The sequence below is a fragment of the Esox lucius genome, chromosome 6 (assembly GCF_011004845.1).
Source record: "Esox lucius isolate fEsoLuc1 chromosome 6, fEsoLuc1.pri, whole genome shotgun sequence".
NCBI classification, from domain to species: Eukaryota; Metazoa; Chordata; class Actinopteri; order Esociformes; family Esocidae; genus Esox; species Esox lucius.
The window spans coordinates 25,598,519-25,613,074 of NC_047574.1; the positions used below are offsets into that span (position 1 = coordinate 25,598,519).

The window sequence follows — 14,556 nt, forward strand, 5'->3', positions numbered from 1 at the left end:
TGTAAAAGCACTTTGTCTGTCTACTTCAATGTGTTAACCCTTTCCTGTGCTCTTTAACACATTAAAATACATTTAAATGTGGTTGTGTTAAAGACAAAATAATCCAATGCCTCACTCCAGCATGATAGCAGAAAAATGATTTATTTAGTCAGCTGAAGTTGCTCAACTTCAACAAGGAGATCAGAAAGATAGAACATTTTTAAAGATGCACAGTATGAATATAAGGATCTCTCAGATTGTAGGGAAGTGGGATGTCGATATCAGATACCACCTGTACATTTCAAATGTTCTTTTCCAGAAAAAACACAACAGTAAATGTAAGGGTTTGCTTAACAAATAATGCAATAATGAGCTATGATACTTTTAATCCGTTATTGCAGTGAGATCTTAGAGAATGGCGACAGACTTGGATAGACCACATCTCAGCATGTCTCAATATGGCATCTACGCAATATCCTCTATCCGCCTCAGTGACGGTCACCATAAACACACAATGTCAACATATGTTTCCTCTTTTAGTAACATTTAACCAATCTTTTCAACCTGCAGCCCTTTAAACCAGACGCATGAACATGTCACTCTTAAAACATTCTGTATTAACTGACATTGATCTTTAGTAGACTACCAAATAAACACAAAAAATTGCACTGTATTTGAAATTTCTCTAAATAAATTCTGTTTTTTACTGTTTTGAATGAAGGCATACATATCCATGTATTTAATCAACAACCAAAAAAGGCAAACCTTCGGGTAATGAATGACATTTAGAACCGCTAACTCAACATGTCAATGTACATAAGATATAAAAACATTAACTTAAATCTAAGACAAAAGCCTTCCTAGCGCTGGATTTTATAAATCCGTTTATTTGCACGGGCAAATGAAAAAGCAGCATCTGTATTAAACAAAGATATAGGGCTTTGTTCCCAAGAATATTGTCGCTTCAATTACATTTAGTTTATTCACGGAACCCCTCATCAACTTCAAAACAGTATCATGTGAAAGAGAGGGAAAGTCTCTAGGAATTCAAATGCATTTGATAAACATTTTGATATAAAATAAGTGAAAAACTTTAAGTGAACAACATACATCAATTGCAGTTGAGGCATGGAACTGAAATTGTGAAGGCTCAGCACAAAGATGCTGAACAGGAAAACTAAGAATCAAACCCACCCTCCACTTTATAGCAGACAATGACCTCTCTCTATTATCTGGGGTCTTTGACAGATTGGTGTGTTTAATAAGTACTGTCTGTTTTCTACGGTATATGGTGCTTGCAGTGCCTGTACAGACTTCTGTGACTGACTTCATATGTTCAGAAATTTAGTCAAAAGGACTGAAATCCCTCTCAAGGTTTTCTGACTCGTCGTCTTCAGAGAAGAAGTCATCCTCATCTAAGTCGTCTTCATCGTAGTCTTCGTGCCATTCGGGGACGTATTCGTCGTCATACTCGTCGTCCGCCTCTACTTCATCGCCAGCGTCCTCCTCATGGTTGTTGTTGTCAGAGTCACCAGACTCAGAGCCCCCAGCCCTGCAAATGGAGAACACGGTTTCATCATGAACCCAGGAAATCACATTTCCACAAAAAATATTCTACTACATTCAAGAGACAATGAGTAGATCCATTTCCCATATCACTCGTACTCACACTTCATTGGCGTCTGTGGTTTTAGAGAGATTTGAAGCTTGAGCAGATTCCTGTTCCTGTCCCGTTTTGGAGTTGTACCCCACTCGAAAGTCCTGTGTTTGGAGAGACCAGACAGGAGGAAACCCTCATGACTTGCTGTTGATTGGACCAGAAAGCATCCGGTAAGTATGACCACCACGCTTTCTGCTCTGCTCTTCAGAGAGCGCATCCCTAAACCGCTCCCTCTTTCCCTACCTGAGTCGAATGCTGCAGAATGGCCACCAGACGCTCCTGAATGCGGCGGATCAGTTCCAAGCCAGTGTTGAGGTGCTCAGGCTTCAGGAGACGGACGCAGGACGCCAAATCGGTACACTGCAACAGTGTCTCCTCTGGAGGCGGAGGACAAACTAACCATGAGAACTTATCCATAATGCAACAAACAATATCTTCAATAGTATTTTCTTTTGTTTTTAGAAACATACAGCCATCCGTCTCAACAACACCATGGTGTTCCCTTCCAGCAGGTCTTACCCAGCAGGATTTGTAGTGCGTTGGTGTGAAGCTCCAAGGCTTCCATTTGCTGCTCCATCACATCCATTTTCTCAGTGTCCTGGTTGTAGTAGCTGTACACGCATGAGTAGGCCAGCACCTACATGGACCAGTCGGGGTGTTTCATATTAGTGATATCAACAACTGAAGAAGTCATATGCATGTAAATGCTAAAGAGGTATATCACACCATGGTACAATGAGTGCAAGATCAAATGCTGACTGATATTTCCGTAAACTCTGTTTAAAAGTAATCAAGAGACACTGCTTTCATGTCTGTTAATCTCTTACCTTGCGAGCCTGAGCAAGAATTTTGCAGGCATCAATAACAAACGTCAAGGATTTCATCTGCAGGGCTTCATTGATGGAGGAGACTCTGCTCTCCAGATTGATTGCAAAGTCCTTGGCCTGGTTGTGAAAAGTGCACCTTTCGTTGTAGTCTTGGAACTTCTTCTCCTGTCTTGCTGCTTTACTCACCTGCAAGAAAAACAGGACTGTTTGAGTTGTATTAAGGTATGTAATAGGTTTAGACTGGTTGATGGATGGATATCGCATAGCTGGTGGAATAAAACTCAGCAGTTGGTTTATTAGGTCAACTGCGATCTCAAACAAGGAAGGACATTTTTTAATGTTCCAAATATGTGTATCTACAAAATTGTTCCATGCACCCGAGATATTCATTAATGAAACGTTCTGGCCGGCCCATCTATCAGTTCGCATTGACTTATAGTTATGTGTATTAATTAATATTATTCTGGTCTCCTTCAGTATGAGAAGGAGAGGAGGAGACTAGTCATATCATTGTTTAAAAATTAATCAAATCAACGTTAGACAGAATTCAGTGCCTCCTTTAATTTAATCAAGTAATACAAACCTACCATAGCTGAGCAGTTGTAATAATCTTTGTGGGTGGGTTTCCATGGCTTCAGACACCTCCAGCAAAATCCATGGTTACATTTGGCACAGGTCATACTGAAGAATTGGGAGGCAAGGAACAGAAATTAACAGTGACACCAATGACTCCCTAACAACCTCCTCCTGGTAAACACTGATGGAATGAGCGCAGTGGGTTTCACTTACTGTAGACAACCTTCGTTCTTCTCTATCTGGGCCTGGCAGCTGGGACAACGTTTGGAGATAAGCTTGGCAAGATGCTTACTCTGGGCCTCCATTGTCATACCCTCGTAGTAACCGCCGTCATCCATCCACTGGGACATGTGACTGCAGCTGGCTGGGTAATGAGCCTGAGGGAGATCGCCAGGGTTAAGGACTCCATAAGTTATATTGCTGTGCATGCTACTGGATTTACAGATATGCACAAGAGTACATTTGCCCCACGCCAATTCAGTAAATATACAAAGACGGTGTTCTGATTCAATACTGCTGGGTGTCAGGCCACAGAGTTCATCTTTAGTTTAAGCCATTTGAAATAAGGGCTGACTCAGAGGCAGGGTGATAGTGATTTCCAAAACACTATTTTTATAGATAATTCATATGTTATAGTCCAATGTTTTCATGTTGACGAACTATATGCTGTTTCGTGGTAATCTCAAAAGGACAGTGGCTTTCTTTGATACAGAGTGCAAAGTCACCATGCTCATTTACCAAATGAACCAAAGTTCTCCACTCCGCTTCGTCTTGCTGTTACATCTGGCTCTGTTTTGTCCATGAAACAACCCATACCCTGGTAGCCAACCTGAACTTTTCACATTATTGGCCTTCCTTCAAGCTTGGAATATCAAAATGAAAGGCATTGCTACAAACTAAAATATATAGTCTTAAAGCCTCAGGACACATCCCTAATAACAAGGTAACTGGTAAATGACAGCTGGGGGTAACCTCTGGAAAGTTGCAGCTGAAGCAGGAGGACCAGCAGCATTTTGAGCAGGTACCCATGCTGCCGATGTTCTCCTTGCAGAGGATCTGGTCACAGCCCAGGGGGTTGGTACACCAGGTCAGGTTAGAGCAGCACTCCACATAGCCCCGGAGGAGCGCATTCTCATACTGGGGGAAGGAAGGATAGGTACAGGTGTTTCATAATCACGATAAATGTGTCAAACTGGGGCAGGAATGTGGCTCCCACAGAGCTCTGTGGGGGAGAGTGACCTTCGCGATGGTGTCCTTGTCGGTTAGGATGTTGTAGAAAAACTGTGAGGTAGGCTGTGCTTGGCAGTCTGTGATTGGACAGTTGCAGTTCATCACCAGGTTTTGCTCGATCCTGGCCGTGAGGTACTCCTGCCAGCAAGACTGTAATATGGAGAAAACAATCATCCAGTGAGTCCTTTAGAACTCGGCACACATTCATTAGAAGATTTTGCACCTCAACAAGACAAGTGTGTCGGACCCTTAGATGATACATACAAGATTTAAAGGGAAATAACGGGAAATATAGAAAATGCGCCTAGGTTTTCATATCCCTCTACCGTGACATTTTTCTAAATGGTGAAACTGGGAAAACCTTTTTCCCATATGTATTTCAGTCACTCCAACATTCCATCTGGCACATCAGTGATGGGGGAGCTGCGTGGCCTTGTGACGTAAAGCATTGCTGTAGCTCTACATCGCTACACCGGATTCAAGGAATTTGAAATAAACTTTGAACTGCACCCTGACAGTCCAAAAATTAAGAGGGACTTTAGCCATAATTCCCTTCTAGAGTCAGACATTTACACCGGTGCTGTGACTGACCCGGCAGCAGTAGTGCATGCAGCAGAGCGTGGGAGCGGGTTCGGTCTCGGACATTTGGGAGATGAAACACACGGGGCAGTTGGACACCGGGCTGGGGGGTGGCTGAGGGTTTCGGCCCTCAAGCCCAGCAGCCACGACCAGGGACTCAGATTCGTCGGTGTAGCGCTGGATGAGCACATCCACGTTCCACTTGCAGTGAACAAGTAGGTGCTCGGACCGGTCCAGGTCCAGGCTTAGGGCGCTGGAGACCTGCTGGACAGTGCGCTGCATCAGCTGCCGGACCTCTTCCTGGTTCATGGTCCGGCCCATGGACAGAAGGACAGCCTCCAGGACCCCATCCTCTGCACTGTGAGTTGCTGCAATGTTGCCCAAGCTACAGGAGGAGACACAGTGAGTCATAAAAAGGTAACTTACAGCAATGTAGGTCTGAACTTCTTAAAACGAAGGCGACGGTTTAGTATGATTACAAAGGCAATACTCTAATTTTGGAGAACAAACGTGTTGTTTAAAACAGTGAGTCAATACATTTTAGGAAAAGCCAAACATGTAGGTACCAGATGAGTGTGATTTTAATGAGAAAGCATTAGATTTATTTAAGAATCAAAGACCTTACAAAACAAAATTTCTTAGGACTATTTTATTATAAGCACACAATAAGAAAGCAACAAACATGGGTCAAAGTTAATCAATTTTCTTTATTATTTATAATAAAACATTCACTAGCATCTTTTTTCTGCTCATACGGCATAAGAGCATAGATCATTTTGTGTAATTAATTGTTTTGAGTATTATACTGACTATTATACCAGAGGGTTTCTTATGGCTTTCATTTATCGTAACAGCATCAGTGGTCATCCTGACATTGTCAGGTATTGCCATGCAGAAATGGTTTAGGGCAAAGTGCATTTAAAAGCTCAACTTGAACACAATGAGAAAATATGGCACAAATAAGTGCTGGCACATCTGGTCTAAAGACCTAAACATCATTGTTCATCCAAAAAAGCAGTTATGCAAAGGCTTTGACAAGCAAACAAAAGAAAAAGTGCACCCCCCCCTCCCCGTGTCAAGGGTCGTCCGCACACCTGATGTCACCGTCGCTGCTGGGGTTAGACTTCAACTCCGACTTGCTGAAGGAGAAATGTGCCTGGCCCTTCTGGGGTGTGGAGGGGTCCTCGGGCAGGTACTCCACGATGTGTGGGCTGTCCTCGTTGCGTCGGATGTAGCCCTTGCTGATGACGTGCACGACACAGGACAGCACATCCAGGGTGCTGCAGCTGAAACGCACCGAAGCTGGGGAACGACTTGCCTCCCGCTTCTGGCATGTGACCAACACCTAGAGGACATGGGGGAAGAGAGAGTCACAAGACGATGTCTGCTTCCCGAACATCCAATTAACACAAATTCCACAGGTGTCAAACTCATTCCAACCCATTGCTGTGTCAGGCGCCTGCAGGTTTTTGGTCCTCCCTTGTAAGTGGTTAATTATTTTATTAATTAATAGTCCCCTCATCTGGGTGTCAGTTTTAATTGAAAGGAACAACCAACCAAACAAAAAGATACTATGCCCTTCATGGAATGACTGACACCCCCGGTTAATCGTGAAACACCCCCGGTTAATCGTGAAACACCCCCGGTTAATCGTGAAACACCCCCGGTTAATCGTGAAACACCCCCGGTTAATCGTGAAACACCCCCGGTTAATCGTGAAACACCCCCGGTTAATCGTGAAACACCCCCGGTTAATCCTGAAACACCCCCGGTTAATCCTGAAGCAGAAGTTGATACGTCCCTGGGACCATTACAAAGGATCAGTCAAGACATCCCATTGGTCAAACGAGTGACGACAAATGTGGGAACAAAGCCTTACTCTGAACACCAGGTTGTCGATGTGCATCTCCTTCTCAGCCTTCATTATCTGCACGATCAGGCAGTAGATGAACATCCTCTTCCTCTCCAGCGAGTGGGCAGCGTCCTCGTCCACATTCAGGTAGGTCTGCTTGGGCAACAGGTAGCAGTAGTTGTGGTTTTCCAAACTCTGGGACAGATATTTCTTGTTCAACCTCAGGACTCCTGTGGGCAGTGATGGACAAAACATTGCATTCAGTTTAACTCCACACATAAAAATGCCAAGAGTGAATTCAAACAGACATTTGGACGAAATAAACATTGGGGGACAAAAATTCTGTAAATGGAATGTCACAACATCTGAAGAATTAACAGACAGCAGCTCCATAGACTGATTGTGAAAGAGCTAGCCAGGGAGAGAAAGACAGCGTGAGCTTACCTTTAGCGAGATTGTTGTCAGGACTGGTTTGGGAGAGAACGCCCTTCTCCCCAGTGAGGGGGGAGAGAGCATGGGTCAGCATTGTTGAGGACAGGCCGGTGGCCTGCTGAAGAGCCTCCACGGAAACATCCTGAATTCAAGACAACATGAGACGGTTTAAGAGACTTTCACCGAGGGCTGGAACAACTAATCCAGTGGTTCCCAACTCCGGTCCTCGAGTACCCCCAACAGCACACATTTTTGTTGTAGCCCTGGACAAGCACACCCAATTCAACTCAGTGTGAGCCTGATAATTAGTTGACAAGTTGAATCAGCTGTGCTTGGCTGGGGCTACAATGAATATGTGTACTGTTGGGGGTACTTGAGGACCGTAGTTGGGAACCACTGAACTAATCGATACAAATCTATAACATCGATAAGAAAAATTGTTGGCAACAAATGCCATTATCAATTAGTTGGATGCAGCAAAAAATTTAAAGATCTAGAAAGAAATAGGAGGCTTAGATGGCGAAGGCTACAGCGAAGGGAAGTCACATATGACCAAATACATCAGAAGTATGGGACCACTTTACGTTTTTTGAGGAATTCAATTAAAAACGTGCTTTTGCACAACTGGCACAGGAGCAAGAATGTAACGCATGAGCATTTAAAGAGAAAACAAGTTGTATCCTTGATGACAAAAATTAAAAGAGGGCTCAGCACAGTACGTTAATATAATAGAAATTTGTCATCCATTTTAGTTTGTATTCACGGAGATAGGTTTTAATTGGGAAATAATTCATATTGAATGCATGGCAGAATTAAAGGGACAGTTCATCCTAAATTCATACTTTTGAGGAACCTTTTTATAAAGAGGATCACGCCCCACGTTCACTTAGAAGAGGTCTAAAGGCGAATGCAATGCCATCAAGTTACCCAGTTGAACCCGTCGAGACAAGACAAATTGAAAGTAATACTTGCTATGTTATAATACACAAAGTACAAATTGCCTCTGGATATTCTGGGCAAGGGATGGGGATTAATATGTTCACCATCGCCCTCCTGTAGCTGCCATCCAAGCTTCAATTCGGTCAATTCATCATCTGTGTTATTGTTAGATCAATTAAGGCTTTATCCCCCGACAAATTCTCTGACTGCTCGCATTCAGAGTCAGACATAAAATGCGTATCTTCCTTTCTCTCTCAAGCTAATTAAGTTTTGACTGTCCGAGGTGAATATCAAAGACGAAATAGGTAACTTGCTATCTAGCTAGCGAATACCAACTTTTGTTTACGGTGTATACACTTCTCGAACGAACGTGTGGATTGATTCAACACTGACCGGTAAACACAGGAAGAACTTGTTTATTCGAAATGAGAATTATATCACGAAAATGTAAAATGTATATCAAGGAATAAAACATCGTCATGTTCTTTGAGGTAAACATCACTTGTCTTAGTTTTGAGTGTTTTAGAGTAGTTTTCCACTTGCAATGCAGCTTTGCAATAGGGGTACATATGGTTTCCATTCATGAATTTGTACGATGCTAATAACGCTAATTACTGACTGAGACAGAGCTGAATAATGGATAGTTATAAAATATGACCATGTGCCTGAAGGACCTACTCAGGGTAAGGAGACTGTCACCGAAATATGATTTCTGGACAAACTATCCCTTTAACATTAACGTCAAGTATTTCAACACCATACTGGTGATATAGGCTACCTTGAGCACATTGAGTTTGTGTATAGCTGAGTAGAAGTGTTGCAAGATATTTCAAGAGAAACAAGCAACCCGGACTGTCAAAAGTAGCCCAAAACAAGGTACTTGATTCTACAGGCGAAGAAAACAAGCAATGCCTTTTTATTTTTTTCCACACACACTAAGACAGATGTACTATTGAAGTGTGAGAGAGAGCCGGCTGCTCTAATGGGCAGAGTACCTGACGCTGAAGTTACGTTCAAAATTGTCAAATTCAGCAAACATTTAAAAAAAACATTTATCTTAAATGGGGAATAACATTTCAACCCAACCTTTCTTTCATCAGGTTACTACATAGGTACTACAGTTTCATGTTTGTGATGGAGAATTCAAAGCTAACAGAACTTTATTCACCGTTGTTTGCAAACAAAAGCGAATCGATCGAACAAACCTCTAGCCACTGAACTAATTTGGTGAGGGAAAACAATCACAGCTAGTAGGCTAGTAGCCAGCAGCAGGCCATAAATGTGCAGCAGGGAGCAGGACTAGACAGGAGTAGATTGGGACGTTAGACGTTTACACCTGCTCTCAGTTTTAGTGTGCCTGATGTTCAAAACAATATACAAGCCCAAAAACACGCAACCCGCGACAGACAATATTTCCAAGCGACATTCTGAAAAAGAAGCCCAAAGTTGTTTACAATAAGCGGACATGGCAACCCTGTTGAGCAGCTCCGGCTAGCAAAGCACTGATGAATTAACTGCCTACAGTTGTTTTAATGAAGGCACTGTAAAAGTATAAGAGAAACCACTTAATTCTGGAATTTTTTTATCTGATTAACTGAAGTAGTAATCAACAGATTAATTATCAAAACAGTTCTTAGTTGCAGCCCTACATTCACCCGACGTCAATGGAATGAATGTGATGACGTGCAGTTACCTCTTGGTGGTTGAACTGCAGGAGGACGTACATCTGCAGGGTGGAGACGTAGAGTGTGCAGGAGCCATAGAGCAGCTCTGCGTGGCCCAGCCAGGTCCACTGTAGACGCCGGGGCTTGCTGTGAGACAGGCTGTACATGACCTGGCCTGCAGACAAACACAGTTTAGGTGCCATCGTTACTGACTGGTTCTGATTGCTGCAGGTACAATGCAGTGATGAGGAGACGAGCTTTCATGGGAAGGACAGAAAGGGGAGTGACTGTAGGAGTACTGACTGTTAGAGTAGAAGTCTGTGAACTCTGTAAGGTAGGTGCAAAGCTCCTGGGGGAAGTATCTGCTGGGGTTGTCCATGTAGCAGGGCGAGGAGACGGCCCAGCAGCGAGGAGAAAGGACCAGCACCTTCACCTCACTGTCCAGGTCGGGTTCTGACGACTGATCGTCCATCATCTGCAGAACAGTAAAAGGACAAACAGTTGACGGCCAAGGGTTGGATTTGCGGGCTACATTGTTGACTGTGTATGCTGCTTTGAAAGCACGAATGAAAACACTGCAAGGACTCCTCCTGCGCTCACCTCCTCATCAACATCCTGCAAGGTCTTGTCCAGCTGCTGGAGGCGGTACAGGTGGAACTCCTGCTGAAGCTCCTCAGACTCACTAATGTTCTTCAGCATCTGCTGGGGGAAGCGGTTGGGGAAGCATGTACCGATCTGCATGATGACCGCGTTCTCCAACCACAACTTGCCCTGGCCCAGAAGTCTGTCTCCTAGGTAGTACCTGCAGGAGGAGGATAGTCAAGAGATGGACTGAGACAAGGCTAAACAATAACAGATAAATGGTGCCCCAAGTACAGGGACAGAAATGTCACCTCACCTGTAGAAGTGCTCAAAGCTGTTGGCAAATTCCAGGCCGGAGAGGAAGAGCATGGGTTCTAGGAACTGCTGCAGCTGGTTGAGTGTGTCCACGTTGCCAGAGTCAACCCCACTCTCCTGGATCATTAGGTCGATGTATTGGGCGAACCGCTCGCTCACCTGCCAACAACACAGAGATGGAGCATTCAACCCGGACAGAGAAATGTACAGCTTCCATAGTATGGACCGGTTTCATTAGGCACCAAAGAAAACATACTGAAACTGTAAAACAGTTGGTGTTCTTGCCGTGTGCACTAACGAACATCACCGGAGATGACAGGGTAGGGGTATTCCACTCACATGCATGGCGGTGAGGATGGAGAGCTGTAGGAGTGCTGCAGAGAAGCCGTGGCGAAGTGCCAGGACAAACGCTGTCTGCTGGCCAAAGAGTTCCTCCATTGCGTTTTTCAGATGCAGGTACATGTTCTTGTAACGTTCCACAAAGTCTGCGAGGCTGCAAGTCGAGTTTAGGAACTTCTTGACCTATTGAAACATTTGAGGCATTACTCTCAAACAGAAGCGAAGGTCAAATTTAATTTCTTCCCTGCAGCCACTCATTTATTCTAAAACAAAGGCCTGCATTTCAAATAGTGCCTTTTTGTGCCCCCTCCATTTAATACATCTAATAAATCAAGCATAATGAGAAGCTAGCAATTGTCATTTGGCAAAATGGCAGCCTGAACAACTGGGTCCAATGTGGTCACGCCCTGACCCAGCCAGTGCAGGTATGTTGTACAGTTTTCATGCAATCTTTGTTAATCATATTGGTCCTTAAACCGCAGGTAAAATTAGCTTTTTATATATCTGACATTAATGTGCATGTCAAGCCCACATATTTAGATTCAGCGTCCTACCGTTTTCATCAAACCAGGAACAGAAGTAGACCTCAAACATTTCCATAAGCAACAGTAACAAAAATTGCATTAATGTATTTTACAACTACTGTGAATAAAAATATGGTCCACCAAAACATTGCTTAAGTTCAAGTCTTATGTGAATCAGATTTGGTCAGAAGAGGAGCCATTCAAACAAAAACAGTTTTCCCTCATGTAAAATCACAAAAATATATATGTTTCTATATGTATAAATAAATAACCAAACTGTTATAGGGTTAAGTTTCAACTGTAGGACTGCATTAGAGGTGGTAACTACAAAAACAAATGAGTCCAAAACAAGTTAGGCGAAAAGGATAAGCCATGAGAGGACATATAAATGATGTTGCTTTGATAAGCTATTCAATCTCACATCCTTCCTTTAGGCCAAATTTACACTAATATGGATGGTCACTAAAAAATTTTTTTATTATGAGTAAGCCTTATGTCCTATGTGAAAAGCTCTGAATTCATATTACAGTGTATATCAATGGACATCTATTTAAAGGAAACCGATTCATGAACTTCTGATATTCTCAGCTGCCTTCCGTGCCCATCCCCATGCCACATCACTCAGTATTACATCTTTGTGTTTGTAACATCTATGAAACCATCCCAGACTAAAATGTCTATGTTTTCTTGTTCGCACAACACCCCTCATAGCAGATGCTGTTGTGGGTGTAGCAAAATGCTTACGTATCATTGCTAATCAATGCAAATAGCTTGAAGTTACAACGCAAAAAAAGGTCCCCAAAAGGTCAAATTACAAATGTTAATCTGTGTAAATCAGTAAAACATACCCTGTGCAAAAATAAACAAGAGAAATGGAAACCAGTGTTCAGCACCAGATTCCACAATGTACATGGGAAGGCAGTGTAGACAAAATGTGGGTCTGGGAGATTCTCATTCTGTAAAAGTTCATCCTTAATGCTTTCTCCTTAGTGACCTGGAAAACGAATTAATTAGTAAAGTACTGAAATGAGTCATCCTCTAACCGACAGCCACACCCCTTTTGGACCAGCTTTTCAAAATCTGGCACGTTTCAAAGTGGTTTATAAATAAAACACCATTTAACTTTTATTTTGTAGATTTGTAAGTCAATAGACTCCGAATTTCCGCTTTTTTTGCAGTATTTCTTTTTTGGTATTGTATTTTCCAGTTTACTTACTAATACTTATCCGCATTAGTAAACACCTAAACTCACAACAAGATGAGTGATGCTGTTGTACGGAGAAAAAAAAGAAATATAATGTACGTGACTCATTTAAGTTTCAAGGTACAAGTGGGGCATCATTTTAATCATGAGAATGTCCTCTTTTTAATAAAATATGGCTTGCGCCATTCAATGACTTCAAACGCTAGACTAGAAATAGTCTGAAAAAAGGTTCATTTCAATTCACTTGCTATGGGGACGCTCTAGCGTTCCAGCTCAGCCAGCGTTCTTTTGCAGTTTTTGAGGCTAGGGTGAATTTTTATGCATTCTATTGTCCTGCCTAATACTACACTAAAAAGGAACAAGTCGCTAACTAGCTTAGCCGATAGCTTATTTTAGGCAGGTCTTGGAGACATCTACTAAAAACTGAAATTTTGGGCAACGCGGGTGATCACCTTAAGTAAACCGGAAAACGATATGCCGACATCTGGCTAAAGCGGAAGTTCGTCCATACGCTTGTGCACAGTGCCTATTGAGAAAACACCTGGTGGAGTAAACTGATTGGTGGATGAGATGTGAAGCACCTGTGTCCCTTGAAATGTAGTTCCTGATTACTAAGTTCCTACACACACTGAAGGCAGCAAACCCAAAATGTTTGTGTAGGCTTGTACTATTACACAGGAAAAAATAAATAACTGTAAAAAAAAAGTATACGGAAAGATACAACATTGCTGAATGTATATATTTTTCGCCTACTTGGTTCAGTCGGTTTCTCGCACCATATACATTCTTGGACATGTTCCTCTCTCATCATCAGAATCATCTCTCGATTCATCATCAGAAAATTCACCTCTGTTATTTAGTGTTGTAATCTTAACCCCTCCCCCTTATTTTGTATGGAATTGGTCTTCGAGGGCCTTATTTTTTGGAGACTTAAGTCAGTGGCTTACCTGTCTCTGTACAACGCCCTGCCAGCACAGTGCTATCCCTGCAATACTGCTGGTGTTCTTCACTTTTGGCTTGACAGAGCTGGTCGAGGGCGACGAGGAGATACCAGCTGCATCTTTGTTCTTGCCCTCTTTGCCATCTGAAAGAAAATGACGATTCAGTTATCTTCTAACCAAAAGGTTTAAGAAAACTCATGGTAGAAAGTAATAAAAAAAATATATATAAAAAAACTTTTCTAATTTTCGAATTAAACTATAGGGTTGCGTGTGGGGAAAAAGCGGAATGTCTCTGTCATTAGTAATATAAAAATGGGGATGCCATTGAGCTGGAGGAGTAACTTAAAAACGAAATGCAGTACATAAGCCTCTAAGCTTTACTTACTCTTTAAATCTTTGCTTCGGTTGATACCTTCTGAAAACAAAAGAAATACCTTGAAATGGGTGGTGCCCACCAAATATTATCAATAAAGTATCAATACGTTTGCATTTCCAAATATTACACTACCATGCAAAAATTGTATCTAAGATTTATTCGCAGCTCATTTTGATTGGCAATTCCAGTAGCATGTCCGCATCATATTCTAGGGCAGTGAGTGTCAAATTAACTATTCTGAAATTTGAGAAGCCTACTGCCTAAGCCTACTGTGTCACCAGGACAGAGAGAAGAGGTGCCAGTGAGGTACATGGTTAAAGGATGACTCACTGCACTTGATTGGTGCTTTGAGCTCCTCCGTGTCCACTCGGCTGGTGTCCACGTGAACCAGTAGATGGGTGAGACGGCGAACGCGCGAGTTGAAAATGGCGGCCCGGCTCTTGCAGCGCCGGGCTGACTCAGCGTTGTCTAGGTACTCACTAAGCAGCCAGGCGAGCGGACTGAGGACCTGGGTTTCTGTGGGGAGTGAAGGGTATG

General features: G+C 42.8%; 1 protein-coding gene across 4 annotated transcripts in view; it reads right to left on the bottom strand.

Annotated features, from left to right (window-relative positions):
* Positions 1 to 122: 122 nt before the first annotated feature.
* The window catches only part of LOC105025513 (cullin-9), a 29,255-nt gene continuing 14,821 nt past the window's right edge, over positions 123 to 14,556 (bottom strand). The window contains exons 21-41 of one of the 4 annotated variants that reach the window (XM_010896241.5): positions 14,350 to 14,535; positions 14,029 to 14,055; positions 13,650 to 13,786; positions 10,975 to 11,157; positions 10,637 to 10,794; positions 10,339 to 10,540; positions 10,042 to 10,213; positions 9,768 to 9,913; positions 7,148 to 7,277; positions 6,731 to 6,933; positions 5,946 to 6,196; positions 4,864 to 5,236; positions 4,282 to 4,422; positions 4,015 to 4,179; positions 3,256 to 3,419; positions 3,054 to 3,147; positions 2,467 to 2,652; positions 2,159 to 2,276; positions 1,883 to 2,016; positions 1,649 to 1,740; positions 123 to 1,531 (exon numbers count right to left, since the gene is read on the bottom strand). In XM_010896241.5, the coding sequence (XP_010894543.2) occupies positions 1,324 to 1,531; positions 1,649 to 1,740; positions 1,883 to 2,016; positions 2,159 to 2,276; positions 2,467 to 2,652; positions 3,054 to 3,147; positions 3,256 to 3,419; positions 4,015 to 4,179; positions 4,282 to 4,422; positions 4,864 to 5,236; positions 5,946 to 6,196; positions 6,731 to 6,933; positions 7,148 to 7,277; positions 9,768 to 9,913; positions 10,042 to 10,213; positions 10,339 to 10,540; positions 10,637 to 10,794; positions 10,975 to 11,157; positions 13,650 to 13,786; positions 14,029 to 14,055; positions 14,350 to 14,535 (3,470 nt within the window). In that variant the 3' untranslated portion in view covers positions 123 to 1,323. Of the gene's footprint in view, positions 1,532 to 1,648; positions 1,784 to 1,882; positions 2,017 to 2,158; positions 2,277 to 2,466; positions 2,653 to 3,053; positions 3,148 to 3,255; positions 3,420 to 4,014; positions 4,180 to 4,281; positions 4,423 to 4,863; positions 5,237 to 5,945; positions 6,197 to 6,730; positions 6,934 to 7,147; positions 7,278 to 9,767; positions 9,914 to 10,041; positions 10,214 to 10,338; positions 10,541 to 10,636; positions 10,795 to 10,974; positions 11,158 to 13,649; positions 13,787 to 14,028; positions 14,059 to 14,349; positions 14,536 to 14,556 lie in introns of all 4 variants that reach the window. The other 3 variants (XM_010896240.5, XM_010896244.4, XM_010896243.5) reach the window with 3 other exon arrangements.